The following is an 18,208-nucleotide window of genomic DNA, read 5'->3' as shown; positions in this document are numbered from 1 at the left end:
CCAACCAAAAATGCATGGATCTCCCATAAAACTAATAGGGCCTAACCCTTTTCGGAGTTCCAACTGCGCGCATTCGTAACCTGTGATAACGCACATTATTTGTCTCAAATGCCCTTTGACAGTACCCACAATGCACAAACAGCCTTTTTGTAAAGTCAGTGGCGCAATGATGTCAAGGGCCATTTGAGACAAATAATGCGCGCGTTGTCGCAGGTTATGAATGCACATTTGGAACTCCGAAAAGGCTTATACAATTCAAGCCCATTGACTAGAATCCAATCCCGTGCAGTCCGCTGTGGCTATGATCACGTATATTCGGACGTGATCATAGCCACTAGCCGTACATTTAAAGTTCATTACTGACTATGGCTTACACTAACAGTTACATAAATGGATTTCAGTCTGGTCCCACTGTCCAAAACTTGGGAAATGATGAGACTGTATGCACATTGACGTGATATAAGTAGCAGGGTGCCATACATGCTGAGTTGATCGCTTGTCTGGACGTAAGATCGACCCCGTGTAATACTGTAAGTATCCCAAAAACTGCGGTCATTTGGTTTGGTCCTCGGTTCCTTTTAAAGTTCTCCTGCCCCTGTAAACATCGGTTATAAAATTGTTGCTTAAATATGTGGGTCTTGGAAATAAAGCGAGTTAATTAGTCAGAAGACGGAGTTGCACTTGCACTTTTGGTTGCAGTTGCAGTGCGCAGTGCAGTGGCTGGCGAACATGCGAAGGCAAGGCGCGCCCTCACTTGTCTTATAGTTATAACTATAAGTTATATAGTAAGGATGTGACTTGGCGTGTAATTTTGTACTCGCGCAGTGGAAGTTTTGCAAAAAGTTCTGAGAACCGTTGAAACATTTAGCCATTTCACAGTACAACTATAGAATACAGGGCCACTCCATCCTCCAAGCAGAAAAAAACCCTTGCTCCGGCGTGGCCCTGGCCCTGCATTCTATAGTTGCTCCCAGTCATCCAATAAAGCGCCCTCTATTGATTGAAATTGACTTCCGCGCATCCAATTCAGCATCCAAGCATCCACTAAAGCGCCCTCTATTGATTAAAATTTACTTCATGCCCACCCCGCATCCGCGCATCCACGCATCCACGCATCCAAGACGGAATGAGTGGATAGGTTGACGTTGGTTTTAGATAAGGAAATAAAGCAGTGGGTCCTAGGGTAAATACAGTAGAGGGTCCTGGGGTAAATAAAGCGCCCTCTATTGATGACTTCATGCTCATCCACCGTGCATCCACGCATCCCAGACATCCCAAGCCGTCTCACTCGCACGGTAAATGCCACACTAGCACTTGGGACATGTACCCGAAAATGTAGAACTTTGTCAAATTTTGATTTTAACATTTAGGGCCTAGACTAGTTTGTACTAGTTTATTTACGCTTTAGAAGCATACTCACCCTCTTTGAAAGTGCGGCCTCATATGTATGAGGATAAATGCACTGTGTGTTGCACATGTGTCTGAGTAAGAAGTTCAGTCAAGTGCAGATAATTCGGGCGATTCACAATGCAGTGCGCCACCAAGAGTTTGCCATGGAGAGTCTATTTTTCAATTTTAAGGTCGACACAACATGAACAATTTGAATGAGTGTCAGTAGACAACTTGAGCTTATATGTTATAGATTTGGGCATTAATTGCCGCCTAGCCCGACTGCGTCTGGCCGTACAGTACTATCGCAAGCTCTGTAGTACGGCCAGACGCCCGATGCTTCCACAGAGACTGAATTTTGTTGGCCGCCGATGTAGCGATTTTGCTACATCTTTCGATCGCGATTATCTTTTCATCCAGGACACAAATTTCCAAAGTTAAGGTTCTAAGTCGTAGAGCAACTCATACCTTTTCGAAAAAAATGTTCTTTGGTCTCAATATTTTTAGCCATCTGGCCACAAGACGAATTTCAGTCATAAGATTCCACAAATATCGTCCCCCATGCGATCCCCCATGCGATTTCAAAATGGCGGCCGCGCTGTAATGTATGCAATATGCAGGCGCGCCCGCGCAAAGTCATGAATATGCATAAACAGTCTGTGACGTATGACCGTACGGCCCCGCTGCACGCACGTCCAAAAACACGAGGTCATACGTCACAGACTAATTATGCATATTCATGACTTTGCGCGGGCGCGCCTGCATATTGCAACATTACAGCGCGGCCGCCATTTTGAAATCGCATGGGGGATCGCATGGGGGACGATATTTGTGGAATCTGATGACTGAAATTCGTCTTGTGGCCAGATGGCTAAAAATATTGAGACCAAAGAACGTTTTTTCGAAAAGGTATGAGTTGCTCTACGACTAAGAACCTTAACTTTGGAAATTTGTGTCCTGGATGAAAAGATAATCGCGATCGAAAGATGTAGCAAAATCGCTACATCGGCGGCCAACAAAATTCAGTCTCTGTGGAAGCATCGGGCGTCTGGCCGTACTACAGAGCTTGCGATAGTACTGTACGGCCAGACGCAGTCGGGCTAATTGCCGCCTTACAAAAAACACCATATTGATAAAAAGAAAACAAGAGGGTAAACAGATACTGGAATCATACGCTTACAAAACTACTGAACGGAAAAAACTAAGAATTTCAAATGTCCCGCGCTGCGAATTTGTCGACCATATCCAACACTGCACTGGGAAAAATGAACTCTCCGTGGCAAACTCTTGGTGGCGCACTGCATTGTGAATCGCCCGAACTATACATGTACAAGTACTTGTGCAAGTAAAAAAGCTGGTTGTGCTGACTACTTTACAGCGATAGAAAAGAAGTCCCGCCTTTCTTAGACGTCTATTTTTCATGTAATTTCCAGGTTCGTTTGCACACATTAGCGTATCTAATTTCCAACCTGGAAAAAGTTACGCGTGTGCTGGATCGTCAGTCACATAGACTTGAGTCAAGGCGCACGCGCATGATTTTTGATGTTGGAATTTAGATACACAAACATGTGCAAACGAACCTGGAAATTACACTAAGTTTCAGACACAAGATTCGGCTATTCTGCATTAAAGGGATACAACTTTAGCAGAAACTGTTAAACAGTACTTTTTAATGTGTTTTTCCTGTTCTTGTACTTTAGATCTGAATAAGCTACAGAGGCAATAATGTCGCCGGAATGGGCTCGTATTTTCGGTGCCGTGGCACTGCCTTACGTTGGAGGATTCTTGGGAGCGAGGATAACGGGGAATAAGGACTCGGCAAACATGAAGTGGTATAAAGAACTGAAGAAAGTTCCTTGGAATCCCCCGAGTTGGGTGTTCGGTCCCGTGTGGACCTACCTGTACGGCACAATGGGATACGCTTCATATCTAGTATGGAGAGATGGCGGTAAGTCATTATGACTTGAGTCCTAGTGTTGTAGTCGTAGTAGCTGTGATGAATCACAAGCTGTCACAAGCCAATCACAAGTACATCATGAGTCGGTCACAGGTCATCCAGTGCCAGCCCCAAGACAACTGACAAGGCAGAGCTACTCCAATGAACGGTGACAAAGGCATTCCTTTGTTACTGTTCATCCCCTGTTACTTGAGACTGGACATGTGAATTAACTTGTGATTTACTAATGACTGGTTTGCTTAGATAAAGTCCATCATTTGTAATTTGTGCATTTTGTTTGTTTGAAGCAACAAAAGTGCTCAATATCTGAAGAAGGATGCTAAACAACTAACCTGATGAAGTTTCAGCTCAGCTTCAGCTGTATATTTCGAGAAAAACAACATTCCAGGATCTCGATTTCAAATCAAAAGTTGCTGAATCATGTTTTGAATTGGGCCTGTATTCAGTGTCTGAGACGCGTTCTCACTGAGCCGATTGCAGCTACGCAATGTCGTGCACCGATCTGACAAATTATAGCAACCGCGGGCGTGTGTGCGTCGTGTCAACGCTTGCGCGCACTTTCGCCGAATAAAAAAACACTCTACAAACGGAAATTTCCAATGGTGCTTCTTAAGACGCATCGTTGGAAAGGCCGCCTTTCGTTGATTTCTTCAAAATGACAGCTTGCCAGAAGGAATAGTTTCACATGGAGTTTAGTCTTCTTACTATCTTTCAACCAAGTATGTTTTTCAACAATAATTATGCCAGCTACTTTTTGGATAGATTGCAAATGATGGACTCTGGCTTTAAAGCTACAGTCTATAATTGGCCGCTATCCAAAAAGTAACTGACCTAATTATTGTTGAAAAACATACTTGGTTGAAAGATAGTTAGGGGACTAAACTTCCTGTGAAATTAGTCTTTCTGGCAAGCTGTCATTTTGAAGAAATCAACGAAAGTAGGCCTTTCCAACGGTGCTTTGCACAGTTGGAAATTTCCGTTAGTAGTTCAGTTTTTTTATTCGGCGAAGCCTGTGCAAGCATTGACACGATGCACACACGCACGTGGTTGCTATAATTCGTTGGAACGGAGCGCGACATTGCATAGCTGCAATCGGCTCAGCGAGAACGTGTCTCGGACGCTGAATTCAGGCCAAATTCAAAACATGATTCATTAACTTTTGAATGCTCTTTTTCTTGAATGTTCATCAGGTTTGTTGTTCAGCACCCTTCTTTAGATTTTGAGCATGTTTGTTGCTTCAAACAAACAAAATGCATAAATTACAAATGATGGACTGTACCTTTAAGGATCATGAGTTCCTCGACCACAACACTGTTGATGAGAGACAGACACCTTACCACACCCTCCCTCCATGACCACTAACCCTACCTCTGTGCTCTCATTACCCCAAAGCCATAAGCCTTATTTTCTAAATAGGTCCTCAAAGTTCCTCAGCTTTTGTGGAAAGGACACATCGTCCATTCTACTTGCAATCAGATTGTTATCATTCATTATATAACCGACTTACAGATCCTTGTCATTTGATTGGTGGAACGGACATCACGTGACATTCTTTATTGCTCCCATTCACGCCTCGGCTCAAAAAGTACTATCCGCCCATGGGGAATGGGAAATACTATTGAACAGTTAGGATTATGACGTGGTATTTGTGTGCAAATGCATGCTGGTGTGCGCGTTCAGCGTTGCACGTAGCACGTATTGTTCCGAAGAGCAAGCGCTACAGCGTTGGGTTCAAACATTTCCGTGAAGGGGTGGTTGGAAGAGAGAAATAAATTTTTTCACCAATTTTGTATTGAAATAAAATTAGTTCAAATATATCAAATGGCAAGGATCTATATGTCAATTATATAAAACAAATATTGAGTGGCTTTAATTTGTGAAATGGGAGGAATATTATCGCTCGGTGAAATCTGGACTTTTCCAGTTCACTCGGCTTCGTCTCGTGAAATGGAAAAGTCCAGATTTTACCTTGCGATAATATTCCTCCCATTCCACGCTGAGCCACTCAATATTTGTATACTATCACGGCTTATTCGCTTTATTTCTGTTGCATAAATGTCTGTACCCAATAATACTCCTGGGTGGAGAGAGGCAAGTTGGGGTGAAATGGCTTGCCCAAGGACACAATATATGGCCAGTGGCAGGATTTGAGCCCTGACCCTCTGATCACGACTCACAAAACCCTAACCGCATGGCCGCACTGGAAGGGAGCATAAAAACTGCAAATTATTAGCATGTCATCTGTCCGTATCTCTGCAGGTGGATTTGAGGGAGCTGTGGTTCCGCTAGGAATGTATGGTGCATCTCTGGCTCTCAACTGGTTGTGGACACCGCTTTTCTTCAAGTATCATCTCAAAGGCTGGGTAAGCCCTAGGGTTGTTCAAGGGTGGATTTTTTTTTTCCTTAACCCTAACCCTCCAGGTTATTTTGGCTAGAAAACCTGCCAAATGCAGCAACCTGCACCTCTTGCCTAAGTGACAAGCCTGCTCAGTGCAGCAAGATCCATCAGGTCAAAAGTCTCAAGGCCAAACTGCCTCAGAGTCTGTGGTCACTGAAAGCAGCAGGATACAACTGTGGCGTTGTTTAACCCTAACCCCTTAGGTATTTTTACTAGAAAGTATCCTGAATCCGCCAAAATCCATCACTTTTGCCATGCAAAAAATCGTTGATGGCCAGTGAGTCCATCAGAATCCACCAATTAGCCGGTAGTAAATCTGTTGAGATCCTGAATCCATCAAAGTCCCCCAACTGCTCAATATGGAGGTATCCTGTATCCATCAAAATCCTGCAGTACCGCTAGGCTTACTGTCCTGAATCCATGAAAATCCCCCAACTTTTTCAATATGGAGGTATCCTGAATCCACCGAAATCCTCCAAAACAGGGGTGTGGATTTTGATGGATTTAGGTACGTTAGGGTTAATGGGACTAGCTCTCATTGTCTCAGAAGTGGCTGTTAATGCAGTGGTGTTGGTAGCTGAATGCATCAAAGTGCACCATACTTTTCCACTTGATGCACTGTGTTGCGTCTGGCACGGTTAGGGTTGATGCTGCCGATGTACTAATCCCTGGTAAGCACATCAAGCCATCACGGTGGTAGGAGCCTTAGAGGTGCTACCAACAACATGAATCAAATCCAGTGCATACATTTTTTTCCAGCTAATTTGCGCATGCAGCAAGTTTGCTAATAATGACGGAGGTGCCAAGTTCCCAAGACAGGAGTTGGTAGATTTGCAGCATCGTCCCTTTACTTCACTTGAGAGGAAAGGACTTGAGTGTGGGCTGGACGGAAATGATGCAAAAGCGTCAGTTACAATGTTTTGCTTTTATACCACAAGTCCACTAAGTCTTTGGGCAAAGTCATGCACTGAGTCTGTTTCTTCCACTTCCAATGTCTACCAAATGTAAAACGATTGGTAATTCTCCTCACCCGCCATCTGAAATTCCAGTCAATAGGTACACACATGCTGCCCTGGAAGTCCTGTTATCTTACCCTTGATTAAATTAAGGTTGTTCAATTTCACACAGGATACAACAGAAGCCATGAGAATTTACCCTGGGTTTTTATCCATTTCACACTAGCATTCCTAAATGCAACGATCACTACCCTTGTTTTCTGTACCCATTTTACACAGGCAACCATAGAGATCCTGATGTACCTGGGAGTAACCGGAGCAACAGCGTACCTGTTCTGGCCAGTCAATCAGACTGCAAGCAAGCTTCTCTTCCCTCTACTTGGCTGGATTAGTCTGGCTTCCACTCTGACCATTGGTGTCTTGGTCAAAAACAAGGATAAGCAATCCTAACAAAGTCACTCATTTTTTAATAACTCAGTGAATCACTATCGTTTCGGTTTGCGGTAACACCATGTGGTAATAACTACTGCTTAGAAGATATTAGTTCTGAAAAGAACTTGTCCTGCTTATTATCAACTTTGCTAAGTAGGTTTTTGTTCTGTTAAGAACAGTCCTGCTGTAAGTTCTAAACGAACTTGTCTTTTGGTCTCTTATTATCAACAGAGACCAAAGACAAGTTCGTTTAGAACTTACAGCAGGACTGTTCTTAACAGAACAAAAAACTACTTAGCAAAGTTGATAATAAGCAGGACAAGTTCTTTTCAGAACTAATATCTTCTAAGCAGTAGTTATTACCACATGGTGTTACCGCAAACCGAAACGATACCGATACCCCACCATGCAAAGCCTCAAATCTTATATCAGTGAATCACATTGGTGAATCAGATCTTTTTTATTTTGGGCACTGATGGCTAAGCACTAGAAAGTGCCTGCCCTGACAGGGTCAAAATATTGATGTATTACTGACCAAGATCGTTCACCTATTCAATGAATTATTATTTATTTATATCATCATTTTTTATCTAAGCTGTAGTAACCATTGATTCATTGTTTAAGATCTGCCTTTCAATTTTTTTGTATAATAATAACAAATAATATTAATGGATTCATAGAGCTCCAAATTACCAATGGATACAAGGCGCTTATTATTATTGGGCCAATGAAACATTCCAAATACCATCTTTTTTTCCAACACTGGTCGCCTGGTCGGCTGACTAGCATTGGAAATTGATACGAAAATACCACTTTTCTTGAAAATGACAGTACACCAGGTGCCATGATTTTACAGGATGCTTTAGACTCATTCGTTATTGGTCGAGTATTTCATAATAATTTGGTATTTTTTAATTATTTTTTGATGTTTGCAAATGTTGTATGTTCCCTTTAAGATTGAAGTAAAAAAGAGAGACAGATTGGACCCAAACAATCAGAAAGTGGTGATACACACTTACAAGCATCAAGCAAGACTAGATTGTCTTAGAATCCTCCTCAGGTCAGATGTAGTCTTGGAGGATGGAGGTTTGCTTTGATCTTACAAGATCTAAAATGATTGAAAAAGTACAAGATGTGTGTGATTAACAATGTTAAAAAAATATTCCAATTGCCTTCCAAATAAAGTTTATTAAATTTGTATTATAAAGTTACATTGAAGTGTTGAATGGAAGTTTGTGTCTGTTTTTACTGGTCCCGGATGCGAATTATTTTTTCCCAAACGAGATCCGATAATATCAAAAGAGGGCGCTGTATCTCTGCGTTATGCATATTCATGATGTCCAGGGCTTAAGAGAACAAGTTATGTAACAAGGAATAATGATGTTTTAATCACCGATTCGTGGACTGGGTTGGAAGTAGTCCTTACTTCTAATCAGGTGATCCGAGTTCGAATCCCAGTGAGCGTTTTTCACTTATTCTCATTTTACCTTTTAAATAACTAAAGTGAAGAAGGAACATTTCTCACAAGACGTAAAGCCATATCTGGGGTTTGTGTTGTGTAGAACAAGGCATTAGATATGCATGTAATGCAATCAGAAGATAGGAAGCGGATGTCGTTTGGGGGGGGGGGGAGATTCGCGTCCTGGATGGGCCACCTTACGGTCCTATTTGTACCTCACTGATCGACTCACTGACTGAGTGACACTTGTCCCAAAAGTTTGAAATAGGATTACCCCGAGACGATTATTTTTATGAATGGCAAAATAATCCGGCCATAAACAGGTCCCCCCCCCCAAAAAAAATATAATAATAATAATAACAATGGGGTACTTCCGCTACCCTGAGACTCAAACATCCTATACCAATGCATGGGGAATTTTGTTAAAAGAAAAATGATACAAAGATCGCACGATTCGGTCCAGTAGATTTTGTTCCAGAGCCTATTTTGTGAAACAAGTCGAGAGTCATTTTGTCCCGATGAATTACTAAACCGCGCCTGCGACTTTGACTTTAATTGGATAGAGAAATTAATTATGTAATGAAAGATGTGGTCTTCACAAAATAGGCTCTGCAGCAAAAACTACTGGACCGAATCGGGAGATCTTGGTATCATTTATAATCTAAAAAGATTCTCAAACCATTGGTACAGGTAGTTTGAGTCTCAATGTAGTGGAAGTATGCCGTTCCGGTGGTTTTTTTTTTGGGGGGGGGGGGGGGGGGTTCACCCAGTATTGTGTAAGCTACATTCCTGAGCAAGACTTCAGTGAATAGCCCTTTTTTAATCGATTGAATATAGTTCTTGGCACTCTGGGACCAGTGCTACAAGGCTTTACTTGTCTTCGTCTTCTAATGACTGATTTGATACAGAATTTGCAGTAACATTATTTCAAACATATGAACAAGGCACCTATGATCAGCGGCGTATAGGGGTAAACTGCTACTGCGGGGGAGGGGGGGGGGACCTCAGGGTTCACCATTCTTTTCGGGGGGCATAAGGGCAAATTATATTTTGAGTGTGCAATCAACGATTTTAAATTGGGGGGGGGGGGACCCGGGGGCACGGATCTCCGCTGGGGGGGGGGGGGTGTCCCCGTGCCACCACGTAGTTACGCCACTACCTTCGATTGAACACTTTGATATTAGTGAAGACAACCAAGAAACACATTTATCATACGTTCGTTCATTTTACTTTCAATATTTCACAAGTCACATTAGTTGACAAGAATACAAAGACTGACTACCAAGATACATAATGCACACAATGCGGCACCTTACTGCAATAGTAAACACTTTACGCTTGCGTCAGCGGCGTTTCAAAGGGAATCCAGCACTTCCCCCGCCACTGACAAAAAACCAACAAATTAAATGAGCTTGAACCTCCGTAAACATTCCCTGTCATGTAGCCTAACCAACATCACTAACACGCACATTTACAATTCAGCACTTGTCAACCAAGCTTATATACAGCACCACAGATATTCCTCATTGCATATCACACCTTATAATACATCTCATAAATCATCTGTTGTCCAGTTAATTTGCCAAAATAAGGAGGCACTTCATCTTCAGGTGAAACATGGGTCTCTATCTGCACGAAAAAATAAACATGTTCGTTCCAACAGTGACAGTAAAATGGCCACTATCGTTCAAACTTCGCTGGAGCCTCTGTCGAAAAATAAAAAATACTGACACTGTATGTCACTACAGTCGACTCTCGCTATAACAAGGTCGATGGGACTAGCCAAATTACCTCTTTATAACAGGAATGTTGTTATAAAAGGACAGCGAAACAAAGAAACACCAAGAGAACCTGAGATTTGGGACCTCAGAATTTGCTCCTTATATAAGCAGAACCTCTTTATAAAAGTGCTCTTTATAATGAGAGTCGACTGTATTCTGGAAAAGAGTCCTGTTAAGGTCGCGTTTTAAAAATGTAATAAATATATTTACAGCTTATGGAATAATCTTCTAGCGTTTTTGGTGCATATCGAATGTCCTGTCCAGAAATAGTTAAAGTACAGCATAACAATATATCTTGAAATGGCAGGATTTTTTTCTTAAAAGGGTTGCAGTTGTATAGTTCAGTTTTGGCTGGTTAAGGTTGAATTGCACCTCGGCTTTCAAAAAGCACACTGGGATTGTTTGTGCATAGTTAGTACCTTTACAAGGCAAAATATATAATTATTTTTAAAAATGGTTTAAAATGAGCAATGCACCAACCACCACTGTTGGTATTTAACAAAAATTCATACTCGCAGTTTAAAACTGCCGTGCTTAAACAAACATACACAGTACCGTTATTTAACTGGCAGAAAAAGCTCAATGTTGTTCTTGAAACAATTGCAATTTTCGCATTTTCTGCTTAAAGGTGAAATCAACAGAGACTTCATTATTTTTCTTTTGTAAAACAATGGCATCATAGTCAAGGAGGTAGTCAACTTTAATATAATTCAGTTTGGAAGCACCGGGACAAAGAAACGTATCGTAAGTATAAAAAAAAGTATCGTAAGTATAAAAAAATGGAATGCATCTCGATGTATTATGACATTTTAAATAGTTTACGACATTTTTGGCAATTTATGAATATCATTTCATTCATGGATATATTTTGAAATATGTGCAAATTAAGTTCAAGGAATCGCCCCATTCTCTGGAACTTGTTTAAAAACTAGGAGTTTTAATTGATTATGTACAAACTCTACAAAGGATTGAACACCTTTTCCCTTCGGCTCCCCGATTGTCCACCGACAACCGTTTCGTAGTTACTCGAAATATTTTTTTCAGTTTTATTACATCCAATTTGTTGTAAAACCCGACCCCGAAACATCTGTAGTCCCCTCCCCTGACCACACCCTAAACGACCACGCTCTTTTTGACTGCAGCCACCTCAGATAAACCCATCAACGAATCCAACACGTCGCCTTCCGTACTCGTAGTCTCATCATCAGCCGTACATTCGTCCATCTCTCGATCTGAGATGTCCAGTGAATCGTCGCTACCCAGGCTATCTGGCCGTGCGTCTCTGTTTACGTCTGCCGTCTTGAAGGCGGTACGGCGTGGGGGAGTAGATACCGTAGAATCGGTGCATGAGGTGCAAGGCTTGAAGAGTGTGGGTTCAATGAGCACCTCACCCTTGCCTCCTTTGAAGATGGTACCACAGCAGATGTGTTCCCTGTAGTGTGGAGTAAAAAAACAATGGTAAGACACGATTGACGGTAACTCAGTTTATCTTGGTAACTTAGGTAATTTGTTCAAATGAGCTCTGCAATCTTATCAAATATAGCTAAGGGCAGGCCGTGAACGAAACAAAACTCCAGATATACGCGGCTACGTCTACTGTCATCATGTAGTTGTTGGCCTAATTGAGATTGCGATGCAACCTTTTATTGTCACTGTCAGGATTATCTTAATTATTATCATAAGTATAAACAATTGACTGCAATCGAAATACGAGTTTCTCAATCTTACATTTTCCAGTACGTCGTGTCCAATATTGCCCGTAATGATGGCGGTAGATCGTATCGTTCCTTGCCCGTCATCATCTCGATACCATTCCCACTCCTCATGTCATCTAGATCATCAATAGAGCTCTCACTCGCGGTCGGACTGAGCGGGGCTTTGTCTGTATCTGCCAAAAAAGAAGAAGGTGAACTCATGACGTCAAAAGCCCGGCAAAAGTCTAGCATTTTCAAATCCATACAAAATTACTCAATCCAGTTTCTTCTGATAACACGCTATAAGCACAAGTAAAAAAAACCTAGAATGGCCGCCAACTGAATATCTGTCTATATGTTTTGTATTCTTGTTAATTTTAACTATTCGCAATAAGGCACAAAAAAATAAAAAATAGCCGGTCTCTGGTCAGACCGAAGTTCCGGAATTGATGCGGCGACGCGTTTTTTTTTTTGGGGGGGTGGCTTTTTTCAAGCTTGAATTGTACAGACAAGGTTGGTATTATTTTGCTTTTTGGTGTCCTCATTATACATTGGTGTCCTCCATAATATGCCTTGGTGCCCTTTATCATTTGCCTTGGTGCAATTTCCCCATTCCTTCGTGCTCCTTGGTACAAACATTTGAGGAGGTGCGGCAATAGAGGGCGCTGTTGTAGCTTCCGTGTTAATTTGAAGAAAAAAAGTTGACGCGCATGATTAAAATCGACGCGCACGCTGACCAGAGACCGAGAATTTTTTTTGGGGGGGGGGGCCTAAACCTAACTTAGTTGACTTTCATGACGTGTAAAGATTTATTGCCCGCAGTGCTTTTTCGAGTTTCACACCGAGAAATAAATATGGTAATTTTTAGACATTATCTTTCACAAGCAATCGACATTTTAGATTTCTAATTTTTTTTTCGAAAATAGAAAATCATTTTTGAATGAGACATCGAATGAAAGAAATCGGCCTGCATTAAGTTATGGAATAATTGTGAAATTCAAATGATTTTATTTACAGCCCGACAATTCTCACAAGGGTTAGTTAGACTGGTTCGATAATGTTGGCACCGCGAGAACCAGTATTACTGTATCGATCTGTGCTCGAAAGCAACTCAAAATAAAAGGCCCTGAATTCTTTAAGACATTCAAGTAGAAATTTCCTTAGACATTCAAGTTGAAAATTCGAATATGTTGAAGAGCATACGGGCAGCATGTCGTTTATTATTAGCTCTTCATTCCAAAGAGAGCACGTGAACTTCCAAAGACAGCACTTGAGCAAGGATTCCCCTTTCTCTGCTATGGTGCCGTATAGCAAAGAGGAAATATTTACCCTCTCTGTTATGTTGTGATAATCTGTCCATGAGTCTCATCTTCCTAATTCCTTCGGCACTTCGATGCTTGCGTTTCCGAATGTTGCAACATCCATGACTCGAATGCTGTGACTTGATGGGCGTGTGCTTCAATTTGCTCCGTAGCAGACTCTTGCCTCCTGGTCCAGCTCTGGCATCGACCACCTGCAAGACGAATGGGTATAAGGAACCGTGACACCCTTGAAAGAACAAGCCTCTCTCTTGACAATGTTCAGCGTCTTAGTTCACGTTCGCGAATCACATGGCTACGGTTATGGCTATTACTGTATATAACAGCCTATAGGCATGCAGCCTTTCAAAAATGGATGTGGATTTTTGTTGAAAGCAAAGGGCCACTCTAATTGTCCTCTAACCGACTGAGTAACTGACTGAGTAACTAACTGAGTGACTGACTAACTAATTGACTAACTAACTGACTAACTAACTGACCGGGTATATCATGTCCTAAACCGAGACTTCCGGGTCCAGCTCGGCTGTAGGCAAGCCTTGCTTTAAAAAACACAACTCTGAGTTGACCCACTGTCTGCAGTGCAAATTAACTCACGTGATTCCAATTTCTCTCCGTTCCTTTGGGTAATTTCTTCCATCTTTTGATGAGCAGCACGCAAGCGTTGCAGATCTCTCCTGCTCGTTTCTGCTCCTCTTCAAGGTTGAAACACAGCTTAAATTCGTTCTCGTACTTCTTACTGTCTGTGAATTGCGACAGAGAGAGAGAAAAAATACCCAGTTTGAAAAGAACTAAAAAGGGTCTGAAAGTAAAATCACTACAGAACGGTAAGATTTATAGGGATTTATTTGACATTCGAGATCATACATTATATAGAAAATTCAAATCTGTGTATTATTTTGTGCTGGATTTGAATATTTGGTTTTTATAACTATTCTATTCTACAGATAAATTATAAATAATATTCACCTGTAAACCTTGAACTTGATGACTTTGCTTTGCAGATGCAACAGCCGTTGATACTCCGATAAATCTTGGGTCGATGGAAGGCAAACATGGCTGGAATGTATATATGGCAAGTTAAGTTGTGTATAAACGGCAAGAGTCGACTCTGAAGAAAAGTTGATGCTACACTCCTTTGCATCTAATAAAGAACTGAAGAGAATATCAATAAAAGTGACGTCAGTTAATTATACTTCCGTCCGTGCAGGAAATGATGAAACAGCTGATTTATCTTTTCATGGAGGTACTACGAATTCACATACCACACAAACGCTCATGTATATCAAAACCATCATGTACATCAAAGTTTTTACAAACACGAATTTGTCGTCAATGGGGCCGTAACTGCGTATGTGTTTGATCAGCGCGTCCAAGGAGCGATATGAAATCACAATCTCTACAACGTAATTGCCAGATCCGAGTTGGAAGTCATCCAAAATGATGTCATTTGTCTTTTTAATTATCGAAATAATATTCCGTGTCATTAACAGTGAGACCATGGGGATGGCCTAACACAATATTGACTATAGTCATGATTTGCGATGGATGATTGTGGGTTGGAATGTTGTTCGTTTTAAAAACAATGAGTTGGCGGTTAATTCCACCTGAGCTTATTACAAAACTACAAGATAACTTGCCTGAAACTTAACTGCAACTTATTATTGTTCCTTTACGGGAATATATAGTGCGGTTGCTTGTAAGGTCATTGTGTAGAGTGGGGCCAGTGTCCCCAGTATGTGTTGTTTGGTTGTGATGTGGTCCAACATGGGTCCAACTAGTGCTTGGTCTACGTTGAATAACTAACAAAGGAAAATCCATGCAACAGTATATATACATCATGATATGGCACATTCAATGGGGGTTTCCCTCGTTTGTCGGGGAAAAGATGTTATCTCTCCAACGTTTCCCTTACAACAAACCCTTAAAATAGAATCCGATTATACACATGGCGCGTGCCGTGTTGTCGGTGTTCAGCCAAGCGTGAATAAGGACAGGTGGCAAAGGCGGATAGTTTAGGGGTACGTTTCCGCTATGAAGGAACAAAGACAGGACTAAAAAGACGTTAAGAGGCACCACGGGTGTTTACCCAATAGCGCGAGGAACAGATGCATGAAATGTATGAAGGAATATGGACCTTGCAAACAACATTACTTTTTATAGCTCCATGGTATAAGCCCCTCACGTTGGGACTTGGGTCACACCATGGAGCTTTAAAAAAAAAAGGATAGCTCCATGGTCACACCTAGGGAAACTAGGTCACTGCAATACTGCGTGTATTTTTATCCTGACCTTATGGTAATACACAAGCATGAAAATCTAATGTCCACAGGACGGTGCATGCCTACAGTCTGTCGACATGCATACACGTACCAAAATATTGCAGTAAGTTGTCCAAATTTGGAATCAGATATTTGTGTCTAAAATATTTGGTGGTGCAAAGTTTGCGGTGTTTGGGGATTTCGGCCAATTTTGTCAGTTAAATGTTTTTGTTTGTTTGCTCTCTTTTGCACATCAAATCGAGAGGCAGGCTACATAACTTCACGTTCACGTCTAATTATACATAAATACAGCCAAATTTGAGTAAACGCCTTATAATTTTGTTTGTTCATTATGTTACTGTCAGTCACTATAGTAATGTTTTGATTTTGTCTTATTTAATTACAGAGCAGATGCGCATCATAGTTTATTTTTTCCCCTGGTTTTGGATTGGTTTGCCAATGGTTTCATTAAACTGTCAGCTAACAGCACTCTCACTAACATCATGGCCATTTATATGAATGATTGTAATTTACATACTTATATAGAACAACTTTTTCGTTTCTATATAATTATTGCACTGTCACTGAATGATATCGCATCATCCTATAGCTATTTAAAACAACACAATTAAAGGGAATATACATCATTTGCTTTTACTGTAATTTTCAGAAATGGATGGAATAGGGGGGTTGGAAATATATAGCAAATATAGTTACACTGACTTTTTTGAGGTTTTGGGTTCGAAAATGCTATAAAAACCAAGAAAAACAATCATTTTCCTGTAGTCTGGTTCCCTGACTCCATATAAGAAGAAACAGAGCAGTTTACATACATTTGGGAATTGTAAGGTCGGGGAACCAGTCTAGCTGGCTCGTACCCGTTCATAGGTTTGTAATCGATTGCAAACAAGTGCGATGGTCAATTGGGGCCAGTATTTGAAAAAAGCCAGTTTTTTCCAACGCTGATCGGCCGATCAGCGTTGGAAATTGATACAAAAATTCCACTTTTTTTGAAAATGACAGTATACCAGGTGCCATGATTTTACAGGATGCTTTACACTGTCATTCACTAACAGTCCAGCAAGGTATTTCAAAATGATTTGGTAGTTTTATTTTTTGATGTTTGCAAATGTTGTATTTTCCCTTTAACTCACAACCAAAACAGGCCAGTAAAAACTTCCCAAATTGATAAAACCCTGTACATTTCACGAAATGGTAGAAGGCACGATTATAAATCGTCTAACAACGAAACCAGAATTTGTTATTCCTAAAAAAGCCGATATCTGCAGTTCTGCACACAAAGACTGCTGATCATGCTGTACTACGCTGCAAATGCTTTGTGTACACATCTGTACTGTAGACGGTATTAGCGGCTACCGATATGGCACGTGCCACGCACGCGACACGTACCCCCCGCGACCCTAACAGGGTGTATGTCATGGTCCCCCTAAGGGTTGATTACAAATTCTGGGCACAGCAAAATGCTATACCAAATAGGGTCATATTCCCGTAAATCGGTATGGCAACATGCAGAGTTTGTCAAATTTGATCCCAATACATCATGGTGGGCAACATGCACACATGGCTTAAATCAATCGCATCAAGCGGAAATGAAAATAAAAAAAAATCCCGCACGTTACCTTCGAATGCGACTACACAATGCGCATAACAAAGAATCGAAGGCAACAGCGATTGCCATTTGAGTTTTTACCGTTTTAAAACAAGAACAGCGCTTGACTTGCGATGCAACTTAACCAGTGGAGTAGCTATCTCTATCTTTTATCCACTTGTGAAATTTGCCTGTTTTAGAATTGCTGCAAAAATGAGGAAAAATGTACAAAATACATAATTCACTTACCGACCGGCAGATGGCTACCGCTCACACGTTACGCGCAGACAAAGCTTCATTGGTGAACTGAATGATTCTGGCCCCTGCATTGTGTACGTACGTACGTACATGTACATAATGCACCCATGCTCGTGCACGCTTCAACGCTAGCTTTGTTGAATGGCGCCCTCAACCATCTCATAATTGCACTTGAGCTAGCTAACTGAATAAACGATCATCCATGAGTGGATCACTGAGGTGTACATGTACAATACAATGAAACCAAATATCAGAACAAAGAGAAACAGCGGTAGTACATCACACTTGCTGTACCTAAATCATTTATTACAGTGCTTGCGTAACATAATTTCAAATTCTGCTCCCCTGCATTATGATAAATTCCCACCAGATGACGATGTCAAATTAGTAGGAATTTGACCCCCCCCCCCCCCCCATAACTACGATTGAAACGAAAAATTAATTTAATCAATCAAAAAGGCTATCCTCTCTCAAAGCAGCTTCATGTATAAAAGTTTGTTCCTGGCGATTCAAACTTTAATGAAGATTTCAAGAAAATACAAGACTGTCAAAGTTCCGTATTTTTGTTTTCCTTCGGCCAGCTATTATTTACATAGCTGGCCAAAGTCCAACTCGATTTCAAGTCCGATTTGTAATTAATTTTCTGCCAACAAGTTATAAGAAAAGTTGTGAGGTTGATCAACAGTAACACAATTCTA

At 41.1% G+C, this 18,208-nt stretch overlaps 2 protein-coding genes across 4 annotated transcripts; one reads left to right on the top strand and one right to left on the bottom strand.

Annotated features, from left to right (window-relative positions):
• The first annotated feature begins 375 nt into the window (after positions 1–375).
• Positions 376–7,231, top strand: LOC119721213 (translocator protein-like). 2 transcript variants are annotated; one of them, XM_038191165.1, is made up of 4 exons: positions 376–522; positions 3,090–3,337; positions 5,606–5,709; positions 6,980–7,231. In XM_038191165.1, exons 2-4 carry the CDS (start codon positions 3,115–3,117, stop codon positions 7,148–7,150), a joined length of 498 nt encoding a protein of 165 aa, XP_038047093.1. In that variant the 5' UTR covers positions 376–522; positions 3,090–3,114; the 3' UTR covers positions 7,151–7,231. The 2 variants fall into 2 exon arrangements, with proteins under 2 accessions (XP_038047093.1, XP_038047092.1); XM_038191164.1 differs by having other exon boundaries at positions 426–530.
• Positions 7,232–10,438: 3,207 nt separating this feature from the next.
• LOC119721212 (SIN3-HDAC complex-associated factor-like) lies at positions 10,439–17,587 on the bottom strand. Of its 2 annotated transcripts, none has more exons than XM_038191163.1 (6): positions 17,502–17,587; positions 14,352–14,441; positions 13,980–14,125; positions 13,396–13,579; positions 12,101–12,260; positions 10,439–11,804 (listed from the first exon to the last, which is right to left on the bottom strand). In XM_038191163.1, exons 2-6 carry the CDS (start codon positions 14,437–14,439, stop codon positions 11,486–11,488), a joined length of 897 nt encoding a protein of 298 aa, XP_038047091.1. In that variant the 5' UTR covers positions 14,440–14,441; positions 17,502–17,587; the 3' UTR covers positions 10,439–11,485. The 2 variants fall into 2 exon arrangements, with proteins under 2 accessions (XP_038047091.1, XP_038047090.1); XM_038191162.1 differs by having other exon boundaries at positions 10,440–11,804; positions 14,352–14,537.
• Between the last annotated feature and the right edge of the window lie 621 nt (positions 17,588–18,208).

The sequence above is a fragment of the Patiria miniata genome, unplaced genomic scaffold (assembly GCF_015706575.1).
Source record: "Patiria miniata isolate m_02_andy unplaced genomic scaffold, ASM1570657v1 HiC_scaffold_13, whole genome shotgun sequence".
NCBI lineage: Eukaryota > Metazoa > Echinodermata > Asteroidea > Valvatida > Asterinidae > Patiria > Patiria miniata.
The sequence above is the reverse complement of the archived record's forward strand: the minus strand, read 5'-3'. Positions and strand labels throughout refer to the sequence as shown.